The following is a 16025-nucleotide window of genomic DNA, read 5'->3' as shown; positions in this document are numbered from 1 at the left end:
CAACTGCTGCTGCAAATGTACACAACATTAAGAGGTATTGGCAAACAGTCAACACTGTGTTCAACTATTTCAAGTACTCTGTGTGTCGCTATGAGAGACTCCAAGAACTAAACCAGATTCTTGATGAAGGAAACTTCAACTTGAAAGAGCCATGCTCAGTGCGGTCACTGTCGCTTAGCAGAGCTGTGGAAGGAATCGAAAGTAATTGGCCTGCACTTGTACTGCAGTTCAGTGAAGATGGACAAAACAACGCGACTGCGGAGGGTTTGCTTAAAGAAGTCTCAACCTACAGCTTTGTAGCAACTACATACATGTTACTTGATGTGATGCCCGTTACGGACAGACTCAATAACGTTTTTCAAATGGAAGATGTGGATCTTGGCTTGATCAAACCGCCAGTACAGACAGCTATAGATTTGCTAGGCGACTTACTGATCAATAACGGTATCAGAGAGGTAGACTTTGAGCGAGAAATCACCGACCAGCACTTCAAGGGTCACAAGCTTACTTTATCTGGTCAGGCAACTACAAAGCCATGAGACGAGAATTTACTGAAGAGCTCAGATCAAACCTTGAAAAAAGGTTTCCGTTTGCCGAAATTGAAAAGATCAATGCCTTCGACATTGTCTTTAATCCGCTGAGATTCCCTAATGACGGAGGGGAACACGTGACTAGGTAAAGAAACATCTGATTAATGTTTTTTGTGCAGATGCCCAAGGCATACCACTGGTTACAGATGCAACTGACCTAAGAAACTAATTTCTGCCCTTTAAACATGCTATGAAGAACGACAGTGGTTTGAACTTCACACGTAATTGTTTGGGTTTGGCAACAGACTGTGCTAATATTTTCCCTCAGTTTTCAAACCTTTCAAACAGTCGTCGTCATACCTGTTTCTGCAGTGCAATGCAAAAATGGTTTCAGTGCTCAGAATCACATTCTCAACTCGAAAAGAAGCCGTTTCTCCGAAGAGCACAGTGAAGACTTAATGATTCTTTGACATTGAACATTTTAACTACAGACGAGCAATCAAAATCTTCACCAGTAATGCAGACTGGCGCAAATTTAGATTTCTAACGAGGAACAACGTTTTCTTGTTTTTAATTAAAATTACAAATATAAAAAGAAACTAATTTAAAGAAAATACATGGATGTACACTTTTTTTGTTTTTTTAAAAGCATGTATTCTTATAGATGTTACTACCTTCTTGTTGTTTTCCCCTGTTGAAGGACTGTTTAATTTTTGACACAAACAAAAACATATCCAATGCAGGTAAACTACCTGCTAAAGTTGTTTCCCCATCCAGAATAAACTGCATCGTTTTTGTGACAGTTATCAGAAGATAGGATTGTTCTCTTTGGCTAAAGAGCACAATGTTTGTTATACAGAATTATGAGGAGCAGGATGTAGTGACTAACATGCCACAATCAGGACGACGCTCAAGAAAGACAACTTAATTGCAGAGTGTTTTGTCTTTGTGATGTTACAACTTTATTTGCTTATTTAGAGTTTATTTGCTGAGAAATACAAAACAGGGCTGTTAGTATATAGCAAAGAAAAAAAGTGTCTGTGTTCATATGTATATCTATACACACAGATTGTTTAAACTACGATATAGCATGAAGTTTAAACTTTCATAAACATGTACCAAAATGCACATCCCTGGAGTTTATTAGCCTTTGTGTTAACAACTGATCGTTTAGTATCTGATGATGGGACGCAAAATTTTGGGCATGTGTGTTTCAGGAATACATGAACAGAAAAGCTAGTGCGACCTCTGACAAATGCTCTGGCTTTTCTTTTCCGTACCACATCATGGATCGTTATTGTTGTGTTACCTGTTTGACAATGTGGGCAATCGAGCAACAATTTTGAAAAGAGCTTTGAAACAGACTTTAAAGTTATAAGTGTAAAAAGTTGTCAGGATGTTAATGAAAAGAAAAATTACAGGTACGTTATTTAAACAGTTGTAGCAACATATGGGGACATGTAACACTATATTTTTCAGAACCCAGCTACTTACTCTTTAAATTTGCCTTTAAAAAAATTGCATGTGTAATGGGCAGTATCGTGTGATGCGCTGCCATTATAGATTATGACCCCTGTCAATGATATGCTGAACCCACACATGCAGGGGAGCCTGGATCTTTTGCATAGTGATTAAGAAGCTCTCTTGGAGGGTGTGTGGCTGCTAGTTTGCGTCCAGCCTCAGCCTTCTTACTCATGTTTACCTTGTTGTCTTGTTCAAGTTCTTCATTTGTTGAAGAGAGCCTTGCATATCGTCTGTGTGACTTTCCTGTATAACTATACAAGATTGGGTACCAGAGGTGAGTTGTAGTATTGTAGCATATAACAGAGTTGTAGTATAGTACAAGAATGATCCTACACTCAGATAAGGCTTTACTGACTATAGAGACCACAGTATCCGTAGCAATTTTTAGGGGGGAAATCTTGTGGCACATGCATTTACCCAATGCTACAAAAAAAAAAAAAAAGACTGTCAGATCTTAGCATATCAACTTTCTCACCAGTCCCCTACCACTTTTCTGTATCTGGTTTTAGATCTTCAGTTTAATTATGCTGACACTCATATATCCTGCCCCCACACTGGTTTAAAGCATGAGGACTTCAACAGCTTGTAATTACGATGGCTGCAGCAAATACACATTTTACCAGATTAATTTGATCAATGTTGCCCCTAAAAATAATATTAAAAAAAAAAAAACTTTTAAATAAATAAAGCAGAACAAGATCAAATCCCTTGTCATCCCCTGCTCTTGTGTAATATACAGTGTGGTTAATTTCAACTCAGAATCTTACCCATCAGTATCAGACACCAGTGCGAGTCGTCCATAATCCCATAAAGTCCTCCTTATGATGGCAAAGATTCCTAGAAGGACCTAAAGGGAAACAAACATACAAAATAGCAATAATCTTTTATAGCCAAAATACAGTTCCTTCTTAGTTACCATTTAACTTGAAGTATATTTCATCACAAAGATAAGTCAGTAGGCGCGTTTACACTGCCATTTCTGATCTGGATCAAATGCATCGGTACATTTGATCACAATCAGTGGTGTTGTGTTTGCACTGCCGTTTGAGCGGGATCAACTTTCACGCAGCACGAGGGCTTCACATGCGCACTTACAGCGTAAGTCCGAGCTTCACGTTATTACGTTCTACGTCATCCCGCTGAAGGACGCAACAAGAGGGAGTACTACAGTTTCTCCAAAGAAGGCATAAACAAAGCAACAGCAAACTGTTTTCTACTCCTGTCCTCAAGAATTTAAGAAAAAATAAATAAACAACACGGAAGATGTATTCTCTTACCTGCTCCTCCGATGCGCTGGAGGGAATGTTTCAGTCTGGCACCTATCTTCAAAACAAAAGGACGTCACTGCGTCACAGTGCATGCTGGAACTTGTGCCAGTCGAGCGTTTACACTGAAAGGATCAAATGCTACCGATGCATTTGATCATGATCTGTACCATCTTCCCGAGAGCTTTTACACTGCCATTTCTGAGCAGGATCAAATGCTACCGATGCATTTGATCCGGATCAGAAATGGCAGTGTAAACCCCATGGCAGTTTCAGACCGGACAGTCCAGTCTTTAAACTTGCTGTCCGCTTTTAGACCAGACAGTCCAGTTTTTAAACTTGCTGTCCGCTTTTAGACCGAACAGTCCAGTCTTTAAACTTGCTGTCCACTTTTAGTACACTGAAAACCAGACACGCATAGCCCATTAAGACTCGAATGGAGACCACTGGCTGTTGCAGATTTGTGCCTTTAATTCTCAATTGCTGTTGCTAAACAACAAAAGAGCTGGACATATTGACATTGCCACAATGAGCAGCACAATTTCAGCTTTGATAGGTACATAATTTAATATATGATGCCATTCAATTATTTTCAGCAAATCTCTGTAAAGATAGATGGATGTTTAATATATTTATAAATTACATTTATAAAGACATATTTGAATAAAACATTTATCAAATGTTATATGTGTATCGCTGTCAGAAAAGCTGTGTTCAGTGAGGTAGTTTGTTTTATGAATAGAACTAGTTACCACACTAAAATAGACAGGGGGGGTTTGAATAAATGCAAAGTTGGCAATCCTAGCAGCAGTCATGGCGAACGCCGGAGAGAGAAGCTCGGTGTGGAACAATTGTGGATTTCAGCCAGATGACAAGATGCAATCTGGTTGAAGGCAGACAGTCAACATGTCAAATGTGTTTTAAAGAAGTGAAACACAAAAAGGAGGAAATGACAACAATTTATTGAAACATCTTTCAGATCACCACCCCAATCTCTTTGCCGAAGTTTACTTTTACTGTAGTTTCTTCTGTTCTTTCAGTTTAGAATCCCAGTGCATATTACTTATAAAAAAATAAAGCAAAGATAACACATAAAACAGGAATGCGCTAGAAGCTGATCAAAAGCATTGATGCTTCTTTATATCATTAAAGTGCATTTGCTAGAAGCTGCCCAAATACAGTTTGCCAACATGTGTCATTAAAACTGTACCGTATGTCAAATGTTAACAATGTTTTTACATTGTTTGGATTTTGTGTTAGTCCGTATTTTATGTGCATGTAATGTGATAGCTGTGAAAATCCTGTGTTTTGAATTGCATGCATGAGTGGTGGAAAGACTATTAAGAGTGGTTGTCTTTTGTCTAACTTACTTTCTTTGCAATATTTTTAACAACCAAACGAGCTTGATGGGCCGAATGGCCTCTTCTCGCTAGTAAAATGTCTTATGCTGTTATTTAAGGTGCACTGGGGCATTGTTTTGATGGAGACGTTCAGCTTGAATACGCTTAGAATTCTGTTACAATTGCACGTAAGAGGAAGGCATCTACATTAGTAGCCTTTTTGTTTTAGAAATGTAGCATTAAATATAATGCTTAACTATTGAATTGCGTATGTTGGCAGTGTTTTTTTAGTAAAACATTTTTTTATCCGCTGAACTAATTTTAAAATATCAAACGCTATAAAATTGTAAAATGAACGCATTGTGTTTAAAATTAAGGAATACAATGGTTTGTGTGTATTCCCTACAGTTTTTGCTCAAAGAGCCAACTTCCCAACGTTTCTTTATGTTTAACATACCTTTGTCAAAGGAAAGTGTGTTTGAAAACAAACACTGGAGGTATTTATAGGCTTTTGGATGCCATGGTAACCACACATTTATTTATCTTTAAATCTAATTTGTCTTTGTGATGTCATTCACTACGTAGCTAATGATGTGACGATCTACTGTTCCTTTATTAAAACCTTCAGGCATCATGGTATCTAGTCTATTTATCCATTTATTTTATTCTACTATACTGTACATTATCCAATTTATTTTTTTCTAAAACCACAAACTTTAGGTCATCCATGGTGTGTCTGTTCCTTGTAAAGTGCTGAACTACTGGTTCACTTTCTTTTTTATTTCTTATATTTGATAAGTGGTTCTGTATTTTATATAATGATGTACCTGTCTCCTACACATTTCATGCAAAATATACCATATACAAGGTTGCTATCCTTGCACGACAGATTTGACTAAATATGTATTTTCTTTATTTGCAATTTCACTGGTATCTTTACCAATATATTTGCACACTTTGCATGTGCTTTTACAGGTTGCACTGTCCCTTAATGTATCTTTGACCCCTTTATGTTTAGTGTAGACTAAAATGTCAGATAAATTTGCATCCCTTCTAAATGCTACGATCAGTGCTTTCAGAAATATTTTTTTCATTTCCTCTGAATTATTAAGCATTAGTAAATGCTACCAAACTGGGTAATAATTTAGAATATGTAATTATTAATGGTACTCTCATAACCCTCTCTTCCCTTTCCTTATAATCAAGTTGTTCATTCCTATTGAGTTTGTCAACTTCTCAATTCTCAAGAATTCAATTTAAGATTTTGTCCACATTAAATCTACTGAAATGTTAAATCTACTGAAATGTTAGGGTGGATATCATTTGCTAATTTATGAAACTGTACAAGAGATTCTTCTCCATGTGTCCATATTCCAAATATGTCATTGTGACAAAGAGAGAATGATTACTGGTGATAAATCTCCCTCCTGGCCTGTGAGGGCGACGTGTAAAGGGAACAGAGTGCCCTGGACTGGATGGCCAGACAATTCATTCCCAGGGTTAGATGGAAGTCAGGTCACCTAGAAAGGGGGTAGAGCTACAATACACTAAATCATCAAAACGGAAGGGAAACGACGTGGCATCCGCGGATTGGAGGAGCGGTTGCACTAGTTAACCAAGGGGTCATGAATGACGGTACAAAAACGGGTGTAGCGAAGTGATCTGTTCCTTGTTATGGTTAAACACTAAACCAGAAGGAGACCTGTATTGTAATCGTGAGTGTTTTGTTTGTCGTGTCTAAAAACTTTGTTTGTTGTTATTATATGGCTAACACGGGACTGAGGCAGATAGGCTAGCTCCTGCTTCAAGTAATCTTTAATTAACTACATTTGGTAACTCTGTAAGGTGGTGTTTGAATTAGCTGAGTTGGTGTGTGATTAGTACCAGGTGAGTGGTTTAATTGAATAGAAGTTGTTTTGCTATCTGATTGGTTTCCACGCAGTTGTTTTTTATATATTAAGCAGCCTATTTTAGCGCCAGCCAGAAGCGCCAGCCAACAGAAGAGCCTCAACAAAAGAGCCGGGAGTCTAGCTGTGGGAGTCTACAGGGAACCAGAAGTCTGTGGCAAGATAGCCTATTTTAGCGCCAGCCAGAAGCGCCAGCCAACAGAAGAGCCTCAGCAAAAGAGCCGGGAGTCTAGCTGTGGGAGTCCAGCGAGGGGAGGCCTGCACTGAGACGCTGTTCCAATAGATCCAAACCTAACGGGGCTCTAGAAGAAGCTCTCTACTAGTCAGGTCTGTACCCTCCACCCTACTGCTCCCACTGTGCCTTTTGTCCTGCTATGACTGTCTCTCACATCCCTGTTCTGTCCTCCCGTCCTCGTCCTCTGCCCTCCCTCCGCTACTGCTCCTCCAACCCCTCTAACCTCATTTCTCTGCCTCTCCCCCCCTCCCGCACACTCTCTGGTGCACTCTGGAACTGTCACTCTTCTGCTAACAAAGCTGATTTCATCTCTGCCTTTGCCTCCCACCTCTCGCTCGATTTCCTTGCTCTTACTGAAACCTGGCTGTCCCCTGATAACACTGTTACTTCTGCTGCCCTGTCCTCTCTCTACGTCCTGTCCCATACCCCGCGTCTCACTGGACGGGGAGGTGGGACGGGTCTTCTCTTCTCTCCCTCCTTACTCTTTTCGGTCCCCTCCGATCTCATCTCACTCTCTGTCAGTACCTTTGAATTTCATGCAGTCCAACTAACCTTTCCCTGTCAACTCCTGCTCATTGTTCTGTACCGCCCCCCTGGGCCTCTCACTCACTTTCTGGATGAACTCGACTATCTACTCTCCTCCCTCCCCTCCCTGTCTACCCCGACTGTCCTGTTGGGTGACTTCAACATCCATCTCTCCAACCCCTCTGCTGGATTCCTCCCTCTCCTTCACTCCTTCGACTTCTGTCTCTCTCCGTCCCCTCCTACCCACAAAGATGGCCGTCAACTGGACCTCACCTTCTCCAGGGTCTGCTGCCCCTCCACTCTCTCTGTCACCCACCTGGACCTCTCTGATCACTATTTCATCTCTTTTTCTCTGTCTCTCCCCCCTCTCCCTGCTCCTCCTACCCCCACTGTCGCCTCTCGCCGTAACCTCCGCTCTCTCTCCCCCTCTGTCCTTGCCTCCACTGCTCTCTCTCACCTCCCTCCTATCGACTCCTTTTCACAACTCTCCGTAGACTCTGCTACCTCCACCCTCTTTTCCTCCCTCACCTCCTCCCTCGACTCCCTCTGTCCCCTCCCCTCCCCATCCCTGGCTCTCCTCTGCGCTCCGCTCGGCAACAATCACACTGAGATCTGCTGAAAAGAAATGGAAGAGAACCAAACTCCCTGCTGCCCTAGAGCTTTACCGCACTCTCCTCTCCTCCTTCTCCTCTACTCTCTCCTCTGCTAAATGTGCTAATTTCCAATCTGTAATCCAAGCCTCCACTAACAACCCACGTAAACTATTCTCTACCTTCTCCTCCCTCCTATACCCTCCCCCCCATCTATCTCCACTGATGACTTTGCCTCCTTCTTCTCTTCTAAAATCTCAGATATCCGCAAACTCTTTAAACACCTCTCCCTCCCCCGCACCCCCTCCTGCTCCAACCCCAACCCCTACACCCACTGCATTATTATTATTATTATTATTATTATTTATTTCTTAGCAGACGCCCTTATCCAGGGCAACTTACAATTGTTACAAGATAACACATTATTTTTACATACAATTACCCATTTATACAGTTGGGTTTTTTACTGGAGCAATCTAGGTAAAGTACCTTGCTCAAGGGTACAACAGCAGTGTTCCCGACCGGGAATTGAACCCATGACCCTCCGGTCAAGAGTCCAGAGCCCTAACCACTACTCCACACTGCATCCCCTACTAACTCACCCTCCTTCTCCACCTTCTTGCCCCTCTCAGACTCTGAACTCTCCTCCCTGCTCCAGGGTCACAAACCCACCACGTGTGCCCTGGACCCCCTCCCCACTCACCTCTTTCAAGCTGCTGCTCATGCTCTACTTCCCTTCATCTCCTCCCTTCTCAACACCTCTCTACTTTCTGGTCTCTTTCCCTCTGCCTTCAAAAAAGCCTCTATCACTCCCCTCCTCAAAAAACCCCACCTCCCTCCAGAGCTACCGTCCTGTCTCCCTCCTACCCTTCCTCTCCAAAACCCTCGAGCGGACTGTACACCGCCAGCTCTCTGCTTTCTTGTCCAACCACTCTCTGCTCGACCCTCTCCAATCTGGCTTCCGCTCTGCTCACTCCACTGATACCGCCCTCCTGTCTGTCACCAACTCACTTAAGTCTGCCCGAGCTGCCTCTCTCTCCTCTGTCCTAATTCTCCTTGACCTCTCTGCTGCCTTTGACACTGTTGATCACTCTATTCTACTATCATCTCTCGCTGACCTGGGGATCTCTGGCACTGCTCTGGCCTGGTTCTCCTCCTACCTCTCCAACCGCACTTACCAGGTAACCTGGCGTGGAGCAACCTCCACACCTCACCCTCTCTTAACTGGAGTCCCCCAAGGGTCAGTCTTGGGTCCTCTCCTGTTCTCTCTCTACACCCGCTCCCTGGGCCCCCTCATCGCATCCTATGGTTTCTCATACCATATCTATGCTGATGATGCTCAGATTTTCCTCTCCTTCCCCACCTCTGACTCCACCATCCCCTCCCGTATCTCTACCTGTCTGTCTGCTATTTCCTCCTGGATGCACTCGCATCACCTCAAACTCAACCTCTCTAAATCTGACCTCCTTTTCTTTCCCTCCTCCTCCCCCTCCTCTGATCTCTCTATCTCTGTTCCTCTGGAATCTACCACACTCTCTCCCTCTTCCTCCGCTAAGAACCTCGGAGTCACCCTGGACCTCTGCCTCTCTTATTCCCAGCACATCTCCACAACATCCGAAGAATCCGACCCTTCCTCACCAACTATGCCACCCAGCTCCTTGTCCAGGCCTTGGTACTCTCCCGCCTAGACTACTGCAACTCCCTCCTGGCTGGCCTCCCTGCGTCCGCCACCCGTACGCTCCAGCTCATCCAGAACTTTGCTGCCCGCCGGGTGTTCTCTCTGCCTTGCTTCTCCCATGCAACTCCACTACTCCACTCCCTCCACTGGCTCCCGATCACCGCTCGCATCCAGTTCAAGACTCTTGTACTAGCCTACAGATGCCTTGACCAGACTGCACCCAGCTACCTCCAGACCCTCATCTCTCCCTACACCCCCACTCGACCTCTCCGCTCCATCTGCACTAGAAGACTGGCTCTACCTCCTCTACGCTCCCCTGCCTCCAGAGCCCACTCCTTCTCCACCCTCGCTCCACAGTGGTGGAATGACCTTCCTACAGAGGTCAGGACCGCCCAGTCCCTGACCACATTCCGGCGCCTCCTTAAGACTCACCTCTTCAGACAGCATCTGTAGAACTCCTCTTTTTTTCCTTTCCTTAAATGCGCTTTATTTGCTCTTATCTGCCCCCTATTTTACTGCATTTAATCCTGTACTTCAGAATACTGTAATCTGCCAAGTGTTTAATCTGTAGTATTTTGTATTTAATCATATCCTGATGTAACTATCACTGTCACTGTTATCTGCTGTATTATTGAATTGTATTTTGTCACACTTGTACTTACTTGAACCAAAGTCATTGTATTTATCTTGCTCTTATTGTATTACTTGTACTGTAACACTTCAAATGTATTTGCTTACGATTGGGATAAGGGTGTCTGCTAAGAAATAAATAATAAAAATAATAATAATAATAATAATAATAATAATAATAATAATATCAAATCGGACAACAATTGTGTGATTTTTTATGTTTCACACTTAATGTACTGTATCGTGATACATATTGCATCGTGACCCTTGTATCGCGAAGGCACTGCCGATGCACATTCCTAATGTTTACAATAATCAGTATAAGTAGTATGTTATATGGGTGACACAATAACAATCTCCAGTTGGTTTTGGGCTGTAATGTGTGCGTGGTGCAGTGCATCTGAAATAATCCAGGTTTAAGCATGTAAATAATTGAGATCAGACTTATTTTACTACTTCCCCTGTCCTTTTGTACCCACTGCTACTCCAGAATCTAAATAAATATAAAATACCATTACATTTGTATGTTCAACAAAATACAAATCTGGTACAGTTTCCTATACGAACACACAATACAGCTCACACAGAAACCCCACTATTGCACACATCTGCAGACAACCTTTAACAGTACAAAGATCAAATTGCAGTTTTGCAGGCTACAGTACGCCAATACATGCTTTAAGTAACGTACCAGTGTTTGCAGTAATAATAGAAGCCAAGTGTCCTGTATGTAGTACCACAACACATTAGAAATATTACTAAGGAAATTCCTCTTTTGTAATATCACAGCAGAAACTGGACTTGGAATGTTGACAAACATTTACATTAAAATAAAAGTAGTTACTTACCAAAAACAAAATAAAGTATATAAGAAGTACAACATGTATGCCTCCAAAGCTCAGCCCCTGCAACACTGTGCTACCCTCTGGTTGGTTATAGCAGTGACCAGTTTCGTTACGTTCAGTTCCTTTGCCAAACGTGGCAGAAGCCAGATGGGGCATCTCCAAGCTCATCATCATCTTGTTTAAAAAAAAAAAAAAAAAACCTGAAACAAACACATTTTCAAAAGGAAACAATAAGATTGTCATTAAATCAACAAAAACTTCAAAAATGCTACTCGTTTCTGTTCTAATAATACAATAACTAGGGTCATTCTATACCAACTAAACCAGAGCCGTTGCCCGACCGTCTCAGATTTTGCTAATAAAAGTCACTTTAGGGTTTTCTGGCCCGCTGAGCTCAGAAATGCTTTTTTTATTATTATTTTTTAATTTCTCCATCGAGCTGTGTACTGGCAAAGGTCAATCTAAAGTGAAAAAGTGACCCTGACCTGAAACAAAATCACCCTGGGCTCAAAAGATGCTACCATCATGTGTAGCACCTCGTTCAACTCCTAACCAATAGGGCTTTTGAGAAACAAATACCAGGAGCACCTAACTCACTTTTGGCAAGTTGCCAGACGACGCCCTGCTGCTGCCTTCCCACATGCACGCTACAATACTAATAACAATATGAACTTACGCTTGTCAAGTGACCCCAGAGATTGGCTGTGCCTCCATGATACATCAACAGTCATTTGCACAGTTTGCATTCAACTTTTTTTTGGTCGTCTGGGCATTTAACAAAAAAAATACCAAACAGCAGAGGGGTTTGAGACATTTCTTTCAATACAGCTATCGCTATACAACGCTTTGCTGTCGAGATGGTGAATGGAGAAATTAAATGTTTGCCTCTGGATAACACAAGCTGGAGGGGGAGGGGCGGATGGTGCTCAGTTTTCAAAATTAAAATTATTAGTGTTAGCATATATTTCAAACATATTCTACCATAGCACTTCTCTTACACTGTCTTGTACACTTCAGTACATATTTTACTGAAGCACTACAACCACTCTAGGTACTGTATAACGTGAAGGGCATATGTGGGTATTTTTCTTCATGATAAATCGAGATAAGTAACAAATCGTGATGCATGACTCAAATTACTCCTTTTGCATTTGCTTTTGTAATCAGGTGAAATTTTCCAGACATTAAAAGAATACAATTGGATACAATCAATAACGTATTTACATTAAAATAGCATGAGTATAAAAGCACTCCAGTTTTGTATAGTTGTTATGCAATGAGGAAAACACGTGATTGTCTCCTAATCTATCTACCGAGAACACCAGGTGTCTGCTGCAGTCAGCAAGATATTAACTTGTGTTCACGAGATAGGATAGTATCTGGTGCGCACGATTATGTATTAGATCTATATCTATATATATATATATATATATATATACAGACGTGCTCAAATTTGTTGGTACCCTTACAGCTCATTTTAATAATGCTTCATTCCTCCTGAAAAGTGATGAAATTAAAAGCTATTTTATCATGTATACTTGCATGCCTTTGGTATGTCATAGAATAAAGCAAAGAAGCTGTGAAAAGAGGCGAATTATTGCTTATTCTACAAAGATATTCCAAAATGGCCTGGACACATTTGTTGGTACCCCTTAAAAAAGATAATAAATAATTGGATTATAGTGATATTTCAAACTAATTAGTTTAGTATCACACATGTCTCCAATCTTGTAATCAGTCATTCAGCCTATTTAAATGGAGAAAAGTAGTCACTGTGCTGTTTGGTATCATTGTGTGCACCACACTGAACATGGACCAGAGAAAGCAAAGGAGAGAGTTGTCTGAGGAGATCAGAAAGAAAATAATAGACAAGCATGGTAAAGGTAAAGGCTACAAGACCATCTCCAAGCAGCTTGATGTTCCTGTGACAACAGTTGCAAATATTATTAAGAAGTTTAAGGTCCATGGAACTGTAGCCAACCTCCCTGGGCGAGGCCGCAAAAGGAAAATCGACCCCAGAGTGAACAGAAGGATAGTGCGAATAGTAGAAAAAGAACCAAGGATAACTGCCAAAGAGATACAAGCTGAACTCCAAGGTGAAGGTACGTCAGTTTCTGATCGCACCATCCGCCGCTTTTTGAGCGAAAGTGGGCTCCATGGAAGAAGACTCAGGAGGACTCCACTTTTGAAAGAAAAACATAAAAAAGCCAGACTGGAATTTGCTAAAATACATATTGACAAGCCACAATCCTTCTGGGAGAATGTCCTTTGGACAGATGAATCAAAACTGGAGTTTTTTGGCAAGTCACATCAGCTCTATGTTCACAGACGAAAAAATGAAGCTTTCAAAGAAAAGAACACCATACCTACAGTGAAACATGGAGGAGGCTCGGTTATGTTTTGGGGCTGCTTTGCTGCGCCTGGCACAGGGTGCCTTGAATCTGTGCAGGGCACAATGAAATCTCAAGACTATCAAGGCATTCTGGAGCAAAACGTACTGCCCAGTGTCAGAAAGCTCTATCTCAGTCGCAGGTCATTGGTCCTCCAACAGGATAATGACCCAAAACACACAGCTAAAAGCACCCAAGAATGGATAAGAACAAAACATTAGACTATTCTGAAGTGGCCTTCTATGAGTCCTGATCTGAATCCTATCGAACATCTATGGAAAGAGGTGAAACTTGCAGTCTGGAGAAGGCACCCATCAAACCTGAGACAGCTGGAGCACTTTGCTCAGGAAGAGTGGGCCAAACTACCTGTTAACAGGTGCAGAAGTCTCATTCAGAGCTACAGAAAACGTTTGATTGCAGTGATTGCCTCTAAAGGTTGTGCAACAAAATATTAGGTTAGCGGTCCCATCATTTTTGTCCATGCCATTTTCATTTGTTTTCTTATTTACAATATTATGTTGAATAAAAAATCAAAAGCAAAGTCTGATTTCTATTAAATATGGAATAAACAATGGTGGATGCCAATTACTTTTGTCAGTTTCAAGTTATTTCAGAGGAAATTGTGCATTCTTCGTTTTTTGTGGAGGGGTACCAACAAATTTGAGCACGTCTGTGTATATATATATATATATATATATATATATATATATATATATATATATATATATATATATACACATACACACACACACATACACACACACACATACATACAGTATATATAGATAGATTTAGCTCAGAGAGCCAGCTGTCCAACGTTTCGATATGTAGTACATATATTTCTCAAGGGAGCATGTGTTTGAATAAAAACATTGGAGGTATTTATAGGTGTTTGACGGCATGACATATATCCTGCGACTGGGAACAGATCAACCAATTGTCTAGATAGTTCATCACCCTGAGGGAGGGAGCTAGGATGGAATCCATGCCGAAAGGCAGAATGGAAAACTTGAAGACACTCCCCTGAAAGGCAAAGCGGAGATACTTCCTGTGCGCTGGATGAATAAGGATGTGGAAATACGCATCCTTTTGGTCCACTGTTGTAAACCAGTCGCCCGGCAGGACAGACAGACTAGAGAATATGATGGTGTGCATAACCGTTGCGTACGGTGGCGAGCACCCAAGTGGGGGCTGCCTGGGGCGGCGTTGGGACCACCTCCGAGATCGCTGCTGTGTTCAAGTCCCACATCCGGCTCCCTCCCATCATTGTGGGTAGGCCCGGTTGTTAGCTGCCTTGGAAGCCTGAAGTTGATGCCTCAGATCATCATGCGGGGCAGTGGGGATCAGAACAGTCCGAGTCACCATGAGAGTACTGCAGACGCCAGCTTCTTGTTCTCTCCCGTACAGGGAGAGTACAGGAAGGGAGCATTGAGGCTACCTGCCAAGAAGCCTTGCATTCTCAATGAGAGCGCTGCAGCAATTCCTCTACCGCTGACCCAAAGGAATGGTCAGGGGAGGTCCCTGCTTCTCCCATGAGGCCGCGATCGAAATCGCATCATGGACCTCCTCAGCAATGCTGACATCCGGTTCTGTAACATCCGGGGTGACACCAGTGCAGGCAGGATCAGCCCCAGGTGCGGTGTTATCGGCTAAGCTGGGGCCAAAGCAAGGACTTGAGCCTGCTGCCTGGCCAGGGGCTCCCAACGCCGCACACGACTCAGCCGTGCTAGCAGGGGACGTTGTGCAAGTGTGGAATTTAGCCATGCTTGATGTCTGTTCGGCCCCAAGGGCGTTGTGTAAACACCGGAGGGTGTAGACCTGTGTACTGACGCACTCAGGCACCAAGGGTGCTGAGGCACCGAGGACACTGAGTGAGGTAGAATACAGTACTGGTGCACCGAAGAATCAAGGCATCAAGTGCAGGTGTTATTGACATGCTGGTGTGCTAAAACACCGAGGCACAGAGCGTCTAAGCACTGAGGGCGGCGAAGCACTGAGGTACTGAGGCACCTAGCCTTAACCGCTTGTAGTCAACAAAACCCAGGGCACCACCTAACATACACTGGGGTGGATACACAGGCTCGAATGGCTGTGGTAGGCAATCAGGACAGAAGTGTAGGGAAGCATACAGTGTTACACCAGGGTGCAGCACTGCGATAACCTGGTTCTGGACCGTGTGCAGTCACACAACAGGCCAGCGCGTAGCATATACCGGAGTGGAGCACAGGCTCAAGGAGCTGCGGTGTGTTAGACAAGAAGAAAAAGTGTACTGTTTTTTTATTATTTTTTTGAACTGCAAAGGCAGTAATAGGAAAAGAAAAGGCTCTCACACAGCACGATTGAGCTATGAGAGAACAACAGTCACCATGCCAGGCAAAGCTGGGTCCCGGTGGAGGAATCACACTTATCTTCGTTTTTAAAAAAAAAAAAAAAAAAAAAAAAAAAAAAAAACCAACACATACAAGCACACAATAGCAAAGCTGTGAAAGTATATTTTTTTTAACCAGCGCGCCGATTAGGCAGGCTGAAACAAGCCGTCAGATTCAACAACAGCGGGGCGCAGCAG

The 16025-nt window shown here is 42.6% G+C and overlaps 1 protein-coding gene across 3 annotated transcripts in view; it reads right to left on the bottom strand.

Annotated features, from left to right (window-relative positions):
- tmem63a (transmembrane protein 63A) overlaps positions 1–16025 on the bottom strand; it is a 69990-nt gene that overhangs the window by 51072 nt on the left and 2893 nt on the right. The window contains exons 2-4 of one of the 3 annotated variants that reach the window (XM_059025345.1): positions 11073–11243; positions 2822–2901; positions 2233–2305 (exon numbers count right to left, since the gene is read on the bottom strand). In XM_059025345.1, the coding sequence (XP_058881328.1) occupies positions 2233–2305; positions 2822–2901; positions 11073–11243 (324 nt within the window). Of the gene's footprint in view, positions 1–2232; positions 2306–2821; positions 2902–11072; positions 11270–16025 lie in introns of all 3 variants that reach the window. The other 2 variants (XM_059025346.1, XM_034921716.2) reach the window with 2 other exon arrangements.

This window comes from Acipenser ruthenus, chromosome 6 (genome assembly GCF_902713425.1).
Source record: "Acipenser ruthenus chromosome 6, fAciRut3.2 maternal haplotype, whole genome shotgun sequence".
NCBI lineage: Eukaryota > Metazoa > Chordata > Actinopteri > Acipenseriformes > Acipenseridae > Acipenser > Acipenser ruthenus.
This window is presented reverse-complemented; position numbering and strand designations above follow the sequence as displayed.